Here is a 15278-nt window from a genome sequence, read left to right on the forward strand (position 1 = left end):
CTCTCTTCCTAGGAAATTAAACCCTTTTTTATTGTTACCTATCATCTACATAATGGTTATTGAATACTCCACAATATATTAAGTCTAGGATGTTATGGTACATGCATACACTTTCAAGCTGTTGATTTTACCCACTGTCACCAATACGCATTAATGAAAAGCTATTAAAGGGAGACTGAGTATATATGTACATATATACTAGCTGCTTCATTACAGGGAGAAGCATTACCAAAATGGCACTGTCCAGAAGTTACTTTTGTAACAATATGCATGTTTTAATGAGGTGGCATGTAACTTTTTAAAAACTGGGTAAAATACTGGTACCACTTCAGATGTTTACTTTCCCTTAATCCCTGTACAGTCTCATGAAAGCACTTATGTTGACTTCTGGAAATAACTTTAAAAAGAACATCCATGTTCTGTAATTGAAATCAATAAGTTGTGGGATACAATTGATTAGTGTTATCTTTTCTCTTTCATAGAAAGAATTTAAGATACTGGGACATGAGTATAGTTACAGCAAGTCTCTAGTTCTGCTAACAAAACAGGACACATTCAAGTACAATAAGGTTTTGCTTGAAATTACAAAAAAAAGCTACATGAGAAAAAGCATTAAAATCAGTTGTCTCAGTTGAATAAATGTTTTTTTTTAAAAATCAAAAATGCAGAAGTGCTAGATCACATTTTCATACATACACCAACCCAATCAGTACCCATTGTCCATAGGTGCTGCAGAACACCCTGTGATGCTATGTCCAACAGCAGAACAGTCCTCCTGCATCTCCATATTTCAATACTACTTGTCCAAAGAAAAATACAGCTTCACAAGCTGGCGTTTAGGGTACTGAACCAGTGTTAGCCTTTTGTCTCTTGGATAGTCCACTGCTGGCTGCTTAGTCTGTTGTAATGCTATTTATGCCCAGCCTTCTCTTGATCCTGAGTTAGCAGATTACTCCTTTCCTTCACTGTCAAAACACCAGAGTTTGGGCTCTGGTGTCATCCACACATGCACAACAGCTGTACAAATTCTGACATTCTTCCTGAAGATTTGGGCAAATGATATTTTTCCCCTAGAGTTTTTTTTTATACAAATGGAGTTACTGTTGATTAGAATGGCAGGATATACTGAAGCTCAATTGTGTTGCAACGTATTGGACTCTATTGGTGGTGCAGAGTCATACAAAGTGTCTGTATCATGTGTGGGTTCTCCAGCTAACGTGCAAGGATTTGAAAGTGTTCCAGCACCACAGTCACAGAAAAATCTGTAATGAAAAGGGGAAAAAAATAAGTATTTAACTTTAAATTGCAGTGTCCTATGATAAGCAAACCATCAACTTATATATACTCAATTTGATTTTTTAAACAATGATTATTTGCACAACCACCATCCTTAGGATATTGTTGCTACAATCAAACAAGTAGCAAAATGCAGTTTTCTGTGGACATGCACATAGTTTAATCTTTCAACCCAACTCACTATCAAAGCAGCACATTTCAGCTGATTATGGATTGAAACAAAGGAAAATAACTTTATATGGTGTCTTCTTCACTGAGAACAATTAGTTCACAAACATGAAAGCTGCTGAATGAAGAAAATGTAGTCAATGTGACCTGAAGCACAAAACATTTCTAAAGTCTACTTAGGTGTCAAACATTGCAATCAGAGATATTGGTATGGCTAATAATACATGATTCCCTCAAGGAGGATGCAGGCATGATGGGCCACAGTGACCAATAGCATTGAGTTTTATAAGTATAAGTGTGTGTAGAGGTATTCAATTTGCACAAGATGATCCCAGGGATGGAATTCAGTTACTGAAGATATTGGAACTATTTCCACTGGAGCATTGAAAAAATATTTTAAAATGTGAGTAGGGACATATTTTGTATGACTGCAGACTTAGCAATGAGGTCAATTTAAACATTGCCAGAGAAAAGGGTGGGGAGGAATCTCTATGTGGAAAAAAGTTGGAACATGGAAGGCTTTGTCACAGGAATTGTTGAGGCAGAGACCAAGGGAGCTGCTGGGCAAGGATAAACATTTGAAGCAGAGAAAGATGGAGTATAGAGAAATGAAGTGGATTTATAGTTTTGTATTGCACTGGCTGAGCTGGCAGAAACAAAAGTTCAATGAAATCCATGCTGTAAACTTGTTATCCATTTAATATTTTCCTTTATTTTTAATCCGTTGTGTTTTTTCTCACCTATACTGAAGCCACTCACTTTCTCCTTAGTCAGAGAGGGTGTGAAGAGGGTGTGAGGCACATGTCCACCATTGATTTCTTTGCATTGCTGTTTACAGCAAGATCAAAATGGCAGAGCAAGACTTATTGTGCTCTGTCAAGATGTCATAGCATCTAGAAAATGGTTAGAGGCTTAGGACTTCAATTCTTTCAGGACAGTGTTAATGCCAGTTGCACAATGGTGATGCATAAGTGAACAGAAATTTCTTGTCCTCTACTAAAGCTTGTATGTGTTTTAAGTCTACAAGATACAAAAGGATTTGTGTGTATTGGCTATTAGTGTAGAAATACCAACCAATATAGCTCCACTGCAACTGCTTTGGGGTCATTTAATTGAAATTTATTGGAACAGCAAACGTGTCAAAAGAAAAATTCTCTCTTCCCACACCTTACAGGAGGTGATGTTCAAGCAATCAACTCTCAGCACAAAATAGGAGTCTGGTGATGATCCTCCCCACAACATGAATTCAAATTAGCTTGGAATAATTTAAACATTTACAGAGTATAAAGTATGAACCTGTCCTGATGGACAGTGAAATGGTATCTTGCTGCACCACTGTTTCTGTTCGGTTGTAATGTTAGTTTCCCCCCCAGAAGAAACAGTAGACTGGGAGAATAGGTCAGTTTCAAAGCCTCTGTACTAACTCACAAGACACAGATCAGCTACTTAAAGGAAAACAGCACTATTGTGGCTGAAAGTTTTATTTATTAATTATACATAGAGCAACAGATACAGAAGTCAGATAACCTAGAGGACCTCACAAATCCCAGTCAGAAAATTATGACTACTAATGTTCACCTCTAATTATCCACAATGTTTCCTATACAGTACTGACCTATCATGTCTAATGAATTCCACATCATGTCCTTGATGGCACTTCTTAATGCAGTTTACACAGATTGCATTACGATCTGTTGTGTTGCAGGTGTGACACCTAGTGATTGAAAAAAACAATTGATGTTAAAAGTTAATTAAAATAAGCTGTTTTCTACTTTTGTTAGAAAAATATTAGTGCAAGAACCATGAAATTTACCTGTAAAAATCATGCATTGGATAGCTGGTGTAACTTGATATCTTGTACAGACACTGGCCCCTATTAACAGCCTTTTCAATTGCATCTTGATTGTTCATTATTTTGTTGTCTTAAAGGAAGAAGAAAAAGGGCCATGATGTTTATATGACAGACATAGTGGCGACAGTGGCATTTTACTTAGTGGTAATACTAACCTTCCCTTTGCCTACCCTGCTCAGACTTCCTTTGACCTAGGACCGGAAAGAAGTGCAGTTTTTATTTTCTCTTCTCATGATATTCACTTAAAATCATAGAATTTTAGCACAAAGAAAGTCACTATTTAGCCTGCACTAACTCTCAAAGAACCATTGTTTAGTTTAATTTCCTTGTTCTTTCCCTGTACATTTAACTTTTTTCAAGTACTTATTCCACCTGTTTTAGAAACTATTCAGAATTATGGTTCCATGACTGTTTCTATTGAGGTATCCTAGTTTACCAACCCTTTTCCCCTACCTCTGTCCTTATTCTTCTAATGATCTTTAGTTGAAGCCCTCCATTTATTGCCCACTGGATCAGTGGGAAGTTTTCTTTATCCCACCCCCCAATATCAAGTGTTCATCAAAATGTGCTCAAAATTGTAAGTCTAGTTGATGATCTCCATCGACTTAGATGCTTAGTTAGCAAAAGCGATGTAAGTAGGCAAATGAGTTGGGAAATTAAGCCAATAATTTAAAATGCAAGCAAAATCTAACTGAAATAGCACACTTAGTCAACAATGACAACTTATATTTATATAGTGCTTTTAACATAATACACTCCATGATGCTTTATAGGAGCATTATAAAGCAAAATGATAGCAAGCTACATAAGCAGATATTAAGTCAAATGACCAAAAGTTTGGGAAGAAAGGTGTTTTAAGAAGTACCCTAAAGGAGGAAAGCAAGGTAGAGAGACAGAAAGGTGTCAGGAGGGAATTCCAGATCTTGAAGCCAAAGCAACTGAAGGCATGGCCAACAATGGTGGTGCAATTAAAATCAGGGATGCTCAAGGGGCTAGAATTAGCGAAGCGTGGATATCGGAGGGTTGTGGAGCTGGCGGAGATAGGGAGGGGCAAGGCCACTGAGGGATTTAAAAACAAGGATGAGAATTTTAAAATCAATACGTTGCTTGACCAGGAGCCAATGTAGGTCAGGGAATATTGGGGTGATAGGGGAATGGAACTTGGTGTGTGTTTAAACATGGGCAGAGTTTTGGATGACCTCAAGTTTATGGTGGGTAGAGTGTGAAAAACAAGCCAGGAATGCTTTGGAATAGTCAAACTGAGGAGGAAGAAGGGATGAATGGGGGTTTCTGCAGATGAGTTTAGACAGTCAAAGTTAGGCAACATTATGGGAGGTGAAAAAAAATGTCTTAGTGATGGCATGAATATAAAGTTAGAATGTCATCTTGGAGTCCAACGTGACACTAAGGTTGTGAACAGACTGGCTTAATCTGACGGTTGCTACAGTGAGGAATGGAGTTGGTTGTTAGGGAACTGAGTTTGCAGTGGAAATCAAAAACAATGGCTCCATTCTTCCCAAATATTTAATCGGAAGAAATTTCTGCTCAGTCCGACAATTTAATAACAGTAAAGGAGTTGAAAGAGGTTATGGTGAGGTAGGGCCAAGTGTCATCAGTGTAGATGTGAAAACTAACACTGCCTTTGGATGTTAGTGCTGAGGGGCAGCATATAGATAAGAAATAGGAGGCGGCCAAGGATCGATCCTTGGGGGGCATCAGAGGTAATGGTTCAGGAACAGAAAGATTCTCTAAGATTAGATAGTTAAGACTTGAACCAAGTGACAGCAGTCCCACCCCGATGGATGACAGTGGAAAGGGGTTGAAGGAGGAGGATGACATGGCCAACACTGTCAAAGGTTGCAGACAAGTTGAGGCGGTCAAAGGAATAGTTTAGCTCTGTCACAGTCACATAGGATGAGTAAGAGCTGTTTCAGTACTGTGTCAGGGTAGAAACCTGATTGGAGGGATTCAGACATGGAGTTCCAGGAAAGATAGGAACAGATTTGGGAGACAACATGCTCACAGACTTTGGAAAGGGAGGTTGGAGATAGGATGATAATTTTCAAGCACAATGGGGTCAAGGGGTGGGTTTTTGAGGAGGCTTGATGACAGCATATTTAAAGGAGGAATAATACTTGGGAGAGAACCATTTACAATATCAGCAACTTGGGGTCCAGGAGGGGAAGTTGGGTGACCTAGTTTTGTGGGAATAGGACTGTGGGCACAGAGGGTAGGTCATACAGGCAAGGTGAGCTCAGGGGGCATGAGGGGAGTAAAGAAGAAACAAAGGTGAGAGTTGAGAGCTAGGCAGCAGGAGTATTAGAGGAAGATTGGGCAAGTGGGTTAGTAGAGGGATATAGCTGAGGTAGTTGATCAGATGGTCTCCATCTTAGGTGACAAAAGTCAATGAGTTCCTCACATTTATCACATGTATGTGAGAGTAGAGGGGAGAGGAGCTAAGACAGCGGTTTGTCAATCTTAAAAATGATACAGCAAACATTTACAAACTTCAGCATTTATTTAGCAACAAACCTTTTTATTAATTCAAAGCTTTCATCATTTTTATGAGTTGTACTGGGTTTATATGATCCACAAACCATAACAGCATTTCCAAAGTGACTTTTTATAATATAGAGAGCAATTTCTTTTATGGAGATCTCCTCACACCACAAACATTTCTGGTATATTCCATTTTGAAAGACTACCACGTTAGATAGCAAGTCCTTTATCAGGTTTGTCAAATTGATTTTTAAAGGGGTGATTTAATTTCCTATGGCTGTTTATGACCACAAAATTAGACATGTTCATCTTCAGGGTCAGCAGCCACAAAAGTTTATAGATAGAGAATACATGCCCATCTGGGATGTGTGTGTGTGTATGTATATAACATATATATATATATATATTATATAATGTATATTATATATATGCTGTTTAGTCTTTGACCATATAAGATGCAGGAGAAAACTGCAGTACATTTATCAATAGTCCCCAAAGAGTGACTAGAGTTTCATAGAAAGCTTAATTCACACCTCTATGCAACCAACAGAAGCCCTATTCAGAAGAAATGGCCTATATAAGTCAATACAATGATTTATCAGACTGATACCTAAATTCTGGAACATACTTATGTGTACAAGCACTAGTGCTCCACTGTTCACACCATATATGGCTTCTCAGTGGTAACTTCAGAAGGATTCCACTCTATAACCTGAAATCTTCTAGTTATATTCGAAGTGTGGACAACCTACCAAATTAGTCTCTGCAGGCCACCTTACTGCTTTCCTTAATTGTATCTACATGCATCTCAACAGATGTTACCCAATGCTTTTTAACAAAACTCTACCTGGAAGTGAGCCTGAAATTCCAAAGGACTAAGGTCAACCTGTAGGAATCATAATTAAGCACCACCCAGCAATTTTATCAGAGGTAAAACATTTGGTGCAATACAAGTCTCATAAATACCCTACACAAATATGTTTTGATGTAACCATGGTTCAAATTTTACAGTAGTAATGATGGTGAAACTGTCTGCATTTTCTGTCATTACTTCCCTGAACTGATAACTTCTGGAGCGCATGGCTAAGTGTGGAAATGTAGAAATTGCTGTTCTTGATTCTATACTTTCCCCAAATGGTACGCTGAAGGTCCCCCAAACTGTAGTAAATCAGAAATAATTAAATTGCCCAGAACTTTCACTTTTACACTATTAGTATCACTATAGACTCTTCAAAAAAGTTGCCCGCTTGTTGAATGAGGTGCAACTGGTTTTTAAATGGCATATTAGAATCATAGAAAGAGAAGACGGCCATTTGGGCTCCCATCTCTACAAGAGCAATTCATCAAGTGCCAACTCTCCCGCCTTTTCCCCGTAACCCTGAAAATATTCTCTCTTCAGCTAATTATCCAATAGCTTTTTGAAAGCCATGATTTAATCCACCTCTACCACACTTAGACAGTGCATTGCAGAAACTTTGCATTTCCTCATGTTGCCACGGCCTCTTTTGGATCAACTTACCCAGAATCGAGGTGCTAATTACTCAAAACCAGCTCCATTGGGTGGGGCATGTCATCATTATGCCTGACACCAGACTCCCAAAGCATCTGCTCCACTCAGAACTCAATCGTCTCAGAAGACTTAACGCATCCCTGAAGAGGTCAAACATACCCATGGACTCATGGGAGACCCTGGCTTGTGGCTGACTAAGATGGAGAAGGCTCATTTAGGAAGGCATCAAACATAATGAGAGACTTCGTCGGGAACATGCAGAGGCGAATCCAAGGTGTCAGAGGGACAGCACAAACCTCCAAACAACGCATCTACCCAACCCTTCAAGTACCACCTGCCCTGCATCGGACTTATCAACCATTTCAAAACCCATCGAATCGGAGTGGAAGTCATTCTTAGCCCTGAGGGACTGCCTAAAGAGGATTGGTTCTTTTGCCAATCACCTTAAATCAGTGTCCTCTGGTTCTCAATCCTTTCATCGATGGGAACACAGTTTCTCCTTCTGTCCAGATCCCTCAATTTTGGATACCCCTATCAAATCTAAATACTATTATAATTACAGATAGAGTAATTTTATATTTGTGGAATTAACAAATTGCTCCATGATGCTGCTAAAGTTTTTTTTTAAAATCGAATTTAAGTTTGATATTTTAACATCTACCCGAATCCCATGTGTATGCCCCAATCATGTATTTCACAACCCCTAATAAAAGTTAAGGGATTCAATGGTTTTTACTTCCTGTTTTTCTGTCTAAGAATGCTTCAATGCTACTGGCAGCTCACCCTATTTGATGACATTGTTGCTGCTGGATGTTTGGAGACCACTTGGCTTGGCATCATGTTTAAACTAATGCCAAAAAAGATGAAATGCGCTTCAGAGAGGTTGCTAGATCTTTACAGATTTCTTCAAGGTCACCAGTGAGTACCACACTTTTCCACTCACTGCAAAATTTGGACCAACATATTCTTTATCTTCCTCTTTCTCATATCCACCTCCAATCTCGTCTTACAAACACCCATGCTAGAATTTCAACTTCCCTGCTGTCACTGAGAAATGGATTGTAAACCAATCCGGATGCAAGATTCAGAATTTCTGGAGGTTACCACGCCAGGAAATTCAATCTGCACTGCTGCAATTTAGTGCAATAACCTAGAGAACATTGATGCAACAGCAACTGGACAACCAGCAGCTTTCAGCCAGAGGTTTACAATCACAGAAAAGGGCATGCACACAACTAAAGAACAGAACTATGCAAAGAACAGATCAACTTTTCCTAATGTTGAGTACCCAAAGAACACCAGCTGTCAACGGGTGATAAACAAAAGCAGCTACTTCAACAGCTGCTGATCAGATTGGATTAGCCAAAGATTTAAACACATCAATTTTAATTGTATGGGTGGATTTTATTTGGGAAGGAGCATTATTATATTTCTGGTGATACTCGTGACACCCCATGAAGTACTACCTTTGCCACTCAACTATGTTACAGGGCATTGCCTTTCTTTTTCCTTGGCAATTTGTCAGAAAGCCACTGTGCGAAGGCTGTGGGTATATTTCAGCTATCAGGCATTATTGAGTAGATTCCCACATTTTACTCTGAATGAATGTTAGTAATAAAAACAATTAAAATGTTGAGTACTGTAATAGCCAGATTCCCAAACAATACTGTACATCTTGGGTGTGTTGAGCCACTGATATCAGTTTTCAGGATCAGGAAGAATACCGGTCTCCAATCCAAATCATGCTCATTAGTCAAAGAACAATCAGCCTGATACAGATGGGTATTTTCCAGCCGGGACTTCTAACATGCTACTTCCAGTGTGGAGGTTAAGGGACATTTGCTCAGTTTATATTAACTTCAGAAGACTTATTTTGATCAAAAGTACTCTTTTCATTCTCACATTTAAGAATTTATCTTTTAAACTTAGAATTGATCTGCAGGAAGTTGCTGTTCACATTCACACTTGCAGAAATTTCCCTAATATTCTCATTACCCGAATAAATCTAGAGTCAAGGCAGCAAATATACTTGGTGCATATTTGATAAGTGTGGCTTGATAATTTCAGATTTTTAACAATTAAAATAACAGAAAACCATCAAATGATTACTGAAAATAAGAATGCATTTTCATTTAGTGGACATTTATGGATGCATTTCTGAAAGAGTCGGCTGAAGAGAGTTAAAGAGAACAATGGAGTAGGATCAAGTTTTGAGATTTCCTTTGCTGATTATACAACATTTTATACATCCTACTACAAAGTTGCTTAATTGGGAAACAAAATTTAGTTAGCGGGTGGGGTGGATTAGCTGGGTGCCTGACATGTGGAAACCTATGATTAAGAACCATGTCAAGAAATCTACAACTGCCTTGTCTGCCCAAGGACATACCACTCACCCCAAGGAGACACATTAACTACCCTATTAACTAGATTACGAATATGCAGGTTGACAGAGCCAAAGCTTAGAGACCTCCAAATATTCAGTGAATAATTATATACTTAAATTTTTCAGTTTAACAGGAGGTATGGTTTTATATATTTGTTCACAAGAGAAGGTCGAGATGATTTTGAACACCTCCATCAAATCACATGACATGTCTGGACAGAGCAGACAGGGAGAAACTGTTCCTATTGGCTTAAGGGCCAAAAACCAGAGCACACAGATTTCGTGTGACTGACAAAACAACCAGGGGCGACTGGAGGGAAAAATTTGCTTTTCCTTACACATTGAGTGGTTAGGATCTGGAATGCACTGCCATTGTGGTGGATGCAGATTCAGTTGTGACTTTCAAGAGAGTTGGATAATTATCTGAAGAGAAAAAATTGGGCTACAGGGAAAAGGCAGGGGAAATGGTACTAGCCAAGTTGCTCTTGCAGAGAGCCCACATGGACATGATGGGCTGAATGGCCTCCTCCTGTGCTGCAGCCATTTTTTAAATTGTATGTGAACAATACCAATAAAGACATTTATTGTCTGTTCCTCGTTGCCTTCTTGCAGTAACTTCACAACTGCATGGCTTATCAGAACACTTCAGAGGCAATTATGAGTCAACTACATATTGAGCAAGTGGAGTAACATGTAGATCAGGTCAGGTAGGAGTTGCAGGTTGTCTTCAGGATTAGATTTACTATTTCAGTTACTAGTCCAGGACCATAATTCGCTATGTTACCATTCTGTAGTTTGACCAACTAAAAGCCCCCCTTACCCTTACATTGGTTGCACAGTTCTCTGCAGCCAAATTAAATGATTTCTAGCTGGCTGGATTGGTCCAGCTCTCAGTCCAGCAGTGAGCCAGGCTAGCTGACTGCAGACCTACCTGGGTCACGTATCCCAAGCTGCCCCAGTAAGTCTCCGATATCTGCAAAGCATCTTCAAACTGCCGTTACTAATGCACACACGTCCTGGATCAGCACTTTTTTTCTCTCTAACTCTATGACATTGACTCATGCTTGTCAATTGCTAATCAACCTCTAGCAGCTTGCCCAAATAGTCATTCATGTGACTGTATCCAGTGAATGTCAACAAGTTACTTGATTGTAGAGGCATCATAGCTAACTGACTACAAACCAATCTTCACCTAAAAGGTTACAACTTGCCAGCACAGGTCACTGCATAGCTTGCCTCAAATATTTTTCTTTCTGAGCACATATAAAGAAACACTTAGTGACACAAGGTGCAAGTCAAGCTAGGAGGTATATACGTCTAATGATTCACTGCAGTTTCTTCTTTCACTACTGGCTATCAGGAGTATAATACTCCAACTCCATCTCTCTAGCCCAGGAGCACCAAGATGGTTTGTAGCAACTTTATTCCTGTTTTTGCTGAGATTGGCTAATTCACCACAGAGATTAAACCTAGGTTCTTCTGGTCTGCATGCTATTGTCCCACAATGCATAGCACCTTTGCCCATTAGACCAGGGAAGTCCTGTGTCCACATGAAGATCCCCACTCTGAAAATCCAAGGCCAAAATGCATTTCTTCCCTATTTAGTTGATTGCCCAATTTGCACTGTGGGGGTCTGGACCTTAACAAGTTATTTTAAATGCTGTTGGTTCACTGGTGGACATTTCTGACATCAGAACACCCACTTGCATTAGTATCAGCAACCTGATGGATGTAAATTATCTGTTTAAAAGTAATAGTTACACTGCAGTCAATTTTAAAATGTGTGTGTATTCTGCTGTTATGAGACCTAAATGCAACACTTAATAGCTCTATTCCATAAAGCACCTGCAGTGCTAAATACATTGAACACTGTACAAAATTGAAAACACATACTGTAGATACCACTGCGCCTGAAATGGAATTGTGTTGCAACATAACTAAGCATCAGAAAGGCATGCATGGTGTCTCACTCAGTCATGTGCTTTCTGCTTCAAAGACAAACTACCACAATGGCAGTTCATTTCTGATCCTAATCGCTCGATGTGTAAGGAAAAGCAAGTTCTTCTCTCAAGTCGCCTCAGGCAGCCTGGGCTCAATTAAGTTGTGTAGACTTGCCTCAACTGCCATGAAGAAAGTTTAATGAATAGATATGGTAAACAGGGTTCAGCAGGCTTTAGGATACTCTGTTCACTTGAGGAGTGGAACTTTAAGTTGCTGCAAGGCTAAGTCTACATAAGTGGTCAGTTCCTAGTGTACCTTTAACGAGTTGCTTTAAGGATAAAACATGAGAAAGAATGGCAAATACTAAATATATCAGTATCTCCCTTCACAATATTCAGAATCATACAATAATTCAAATAGCTGCCTCAGCATGGCAAGCAGATAGTGTGACTTTTGAGAGAGTGAATAATTGAGGCTCTTCATGTTTAAGACCAGCAAAAAGGACTGACTGCATACTCTCCTCCAGTGATTTATTTATAAATACAGGTTTCTTTTTCACTGTTTCTACAATTTTCCAGTAAGGAAAATCAGATGTGGATAATAAATATCTAACCATCTAAAATATATCCCATTATGCCACCAGTAAGAAAATGAAATTTTTTTCCACTAATAAAGTTTAATAACATGTTTTTATACCTTTCATTGAAACATTCACACCAGATGCCAGAAACAACCCTCCAAACCGGTTGTTGAATATCTGATTGTTTTCTAGAGTAGCTGTAGCATGATTTGTTATCTCAATGCCTATGAAAGAAGCACAATGAGATTATATACAGCTGGAATTGTAAAATAAAAAAAAAAAGGACTTTTAGGCCCTCATTTAAACAAGTTCAGGACCTATAGGGTTAATCAGCATTTGAAACATATTTGAGGCAAATTTCTTGATCCATCTCCATTTCTATTAACTGTGCCGAAGTTAGAGCCTGATCCTGATCCCAATGGAGCATTTGGGGGGGGGGGGGGGGTCAGGTAATTAACAAATCAGAAAATCAGGCGGCCAACAGAGTATGAGTGCATCTTGATGATGGGAAGGAAGGAAGACGAGGAGGAAGATTCAACACTCAAAAGCTATTTGAGGGAAGAATTGATGTGATTAACTGAAAATGCTAACCGTAGAAACGGGTCCCCTTTATAAAAGGTTAATTTCACTGTTGATGCAGTCCTCACGCATGTTTCAGGCCTGGAATCCTGTATCCAATGATCTGGACATCGCCATCCAAGTCAGTCAGGGTAAGGAGGCAGAATAAGTGGACATCCTAGCCATCCAGTTGGCCTTGCTTCCTTCTTGACACCTGGCTGCCCATGGGGGGGGAAATCCAAACTTCTGCAATGCTCTGCCTCCCAATGGGAATTGTCATACATTGTTCTTTGGACTGCAGACCCAATGTTTTCCGGTCCTGCCTGATTTCCTGTATTTGCCAGCCCTCTCCCACCATTTTACACAAGAACCCTTAGAGGTCCCCAAGAGTTCAGGACTATGCTATTCAATAAAACAAACTTTCCACATTGTTTTGCAGCCTTGAGTTTCAATCTGTATGATTACTTTTTTTCATATAAATTGAAAATTTACATAATTTTATTCATTCCACGGATTAGTGTGTGTTTAAATTAGGTTAGGGATTCACCATTCAATTTAGCTTGTCCTGCATCCAATAAATGATGGGCATGCAATAAAATCTATTACTGTATCATATGCTGCCAAGGAAAATAGATGACAATGTGAATAAGGTTATGTAGAAACTATTTGTTCCTGGTATCAATAAAATGCCATCCTGCTGGAATAACTTTAACAAACGCCATTGGTAAAAGCAGTAGCATTAACTGAGAAGTCTCAAATCTAATTACAGACACTTTAGGTCATTCTCACGTTGACTATTATAGATGCCAGTTATCATGAATTGTCGCTTGCACATCAACCCTAATTCCTGCTTGTCCTGTGAAGTATATTCTCATTGCTATAACCAAGAATAATTACAAGCTTACTTCTGAATTGACATGAAAACTTCAGAAGCTGATCCCATCAGAACCACAATATTTAATTATCAATTATATATTTTTGGCACTTTTAAATATTTATGGAAAAGGTATAGAATGGATAGTACATTAATGAGAGTGTAAAAGATATAATAAAGGTGTTTGTAAAATTTGATAAAGCTAATAGGTGGAAGACAAGGCAAGCAGGGATATTTAAAATTTGTAATTAAATTGTACCCATTTCAACAGATTAGTGTTATTGATGTAAATTTGTTCCTGATATTTGAGTTGCCTATTACAGTAATATCAAGGTTTGTTTCACATCACAAGTACTTTCCATCAGAACCATACTTTTAGCAATCAGCTATGGAACAGCTTCTTCAACTCATAATTGCGCTACAATTCAAAAGGGGAGGAAATTTCAATGTCTGCATTCAGCAGAGGTCAGACATGACTTCTATCAAAATTATGCTATTTGTACAAGACACCACTTGTATTGATAACAGTATTTCCTTTTCTTCCATTCAAGTACGGTCACATTATACAATATCATTCAACAATTGGGAGAAAATGTCAATAAAGTTTTAATTTCACATTACTTGCACAGAACTTTTGATTAAAAGTTACAGACCTGCTGCAAACCCATCAAATATCCTGTTCTTCCGCAATACAGGATGGCTGTTGGTGCTAATAAGAACACCAGCTTGGGCATTCCTGAAGATATCATTTTCTTCAAGGAGTCCTACAATAAAGAGCGAAAAAGAGAAAGCCATACAACATATTACAATATAAAAAATCCATATCAGCACTAAATCTTGTAACAATTTGGCAAAAACGATCCCATCTATAAATCTTAAAGAATCCTCTTTTCAAACATGCAATACAATTTTAAAAAATCTTCATACAGGAAGAAAAAAGCCCGACAGTGATTAAATGAGGAAGTATCATGATTGGAAGTGTATTTTCAGTGTACTGTACACCCCTATAAAGTCAACTTGAAAGGATTGCAAAATATATACCGCCTCCTCACGAAGAGACTTTTACATTGATTGAAATTGAAATGCAGATCAAACTCTGCATTTTTTTTAAAAATGGATCTTTATTAAACTGGGGATCGGTCAGCATTGACACAGCTCCTTCAAGAAATTAAATGGATAGGATATAATTCAATACAAAAGATTATGCACAAAGTAAACAATAAACTGTGTACAGGAGGGGTGGTTTAATAGGCTAAACAATCTTTCTTTTTCCATGCTTTTTGTTTCAGTTCGGTTTGCAATTTCAAATTCCAAGCCAAATCTTGCCATTCTGTGGAGCAATTTATTCATATTTGTATTAATTGCAAGAAAGCCTACCCATCACAAACTCGAAATTGGTATCTGCCCTGTAATGTACAATAAAAGCCCACATGAAGTCTACATCTATTTCAGAACTGAAGAGTAGTTTCATTCCCTTAAGGGAGCATTTTAAAGCAATTTAACTTATCAAAACCCACTCCTTCCACAAAGCATGTACAGCCAGCTCCCCCTTAAAAGTTAAATCAAGCAAAAATCCAAGATTTAACCTCAGATTCATCTTCATACATAACCTGG

General features: G+C 38.5%; 1 protein-coding gene across 6 annotated transcripts in view; it reads right to left on the bottom strand.

The window, feature by feature from the left end:
• Window positions 1-5: 5 nt before the first annotated feature.
• Window positions 6-15278, bottom strand: part of fbxo11b (F-box protein 11b) — a 132314-nt gene continuing 117041 nt past the window's right edge. For 3 of the 6 annotated variants that reach the window (XM_078557219.1, XM_078557221.1, XM_078557222.1), the window contains 6 exons: window positions 14318-14428; window positions 12349-12456; window positions 3472-3507; window positions 3278-3386; window positions 3080-3178; window positions 6-1262 (listed from right to left, as the gene is read on the bottom strand). In XM_078557219.1, the coding sequence (XP_078413345.1) occupies window positions 1133-1262; window positions 3080-3178; window positions 3278-3386; window positions 3472-3507; window positions 12349-12456; window positions 14318-14428 (593 nt within the window). In that variant the 3' untranslated portion in view covers window positions 6-1132. The remainder of the gene's footprint in view (window positions 1263-3079; window positions 3179-3277; window positions 3387-3471; window positions 3508-12348; window positions 12457-14317; window positions 14429-15278) is intronic. The other 3 variants (XM_078557224.1, XM_078557220.1, XM_078557223.1) reach the window with 2 other exon arrangements.

Source organism: Cetorhinus maximus, chromosome 14, assembly GCF_964194155.1.
Source record: "Cetorhinus maximus chromosome 14, sCetMax3.hap1.1, whole genome shotgun sequence".
In the NCBI taxonomy this organism is placed as follows: domain Eukaryota; kingdom Metazoa; phylum Chordata; class Chondrichthyes; order Lamniformes; family Cetorhinidae; genus Cetorhinus; species Cetorhinus maximus.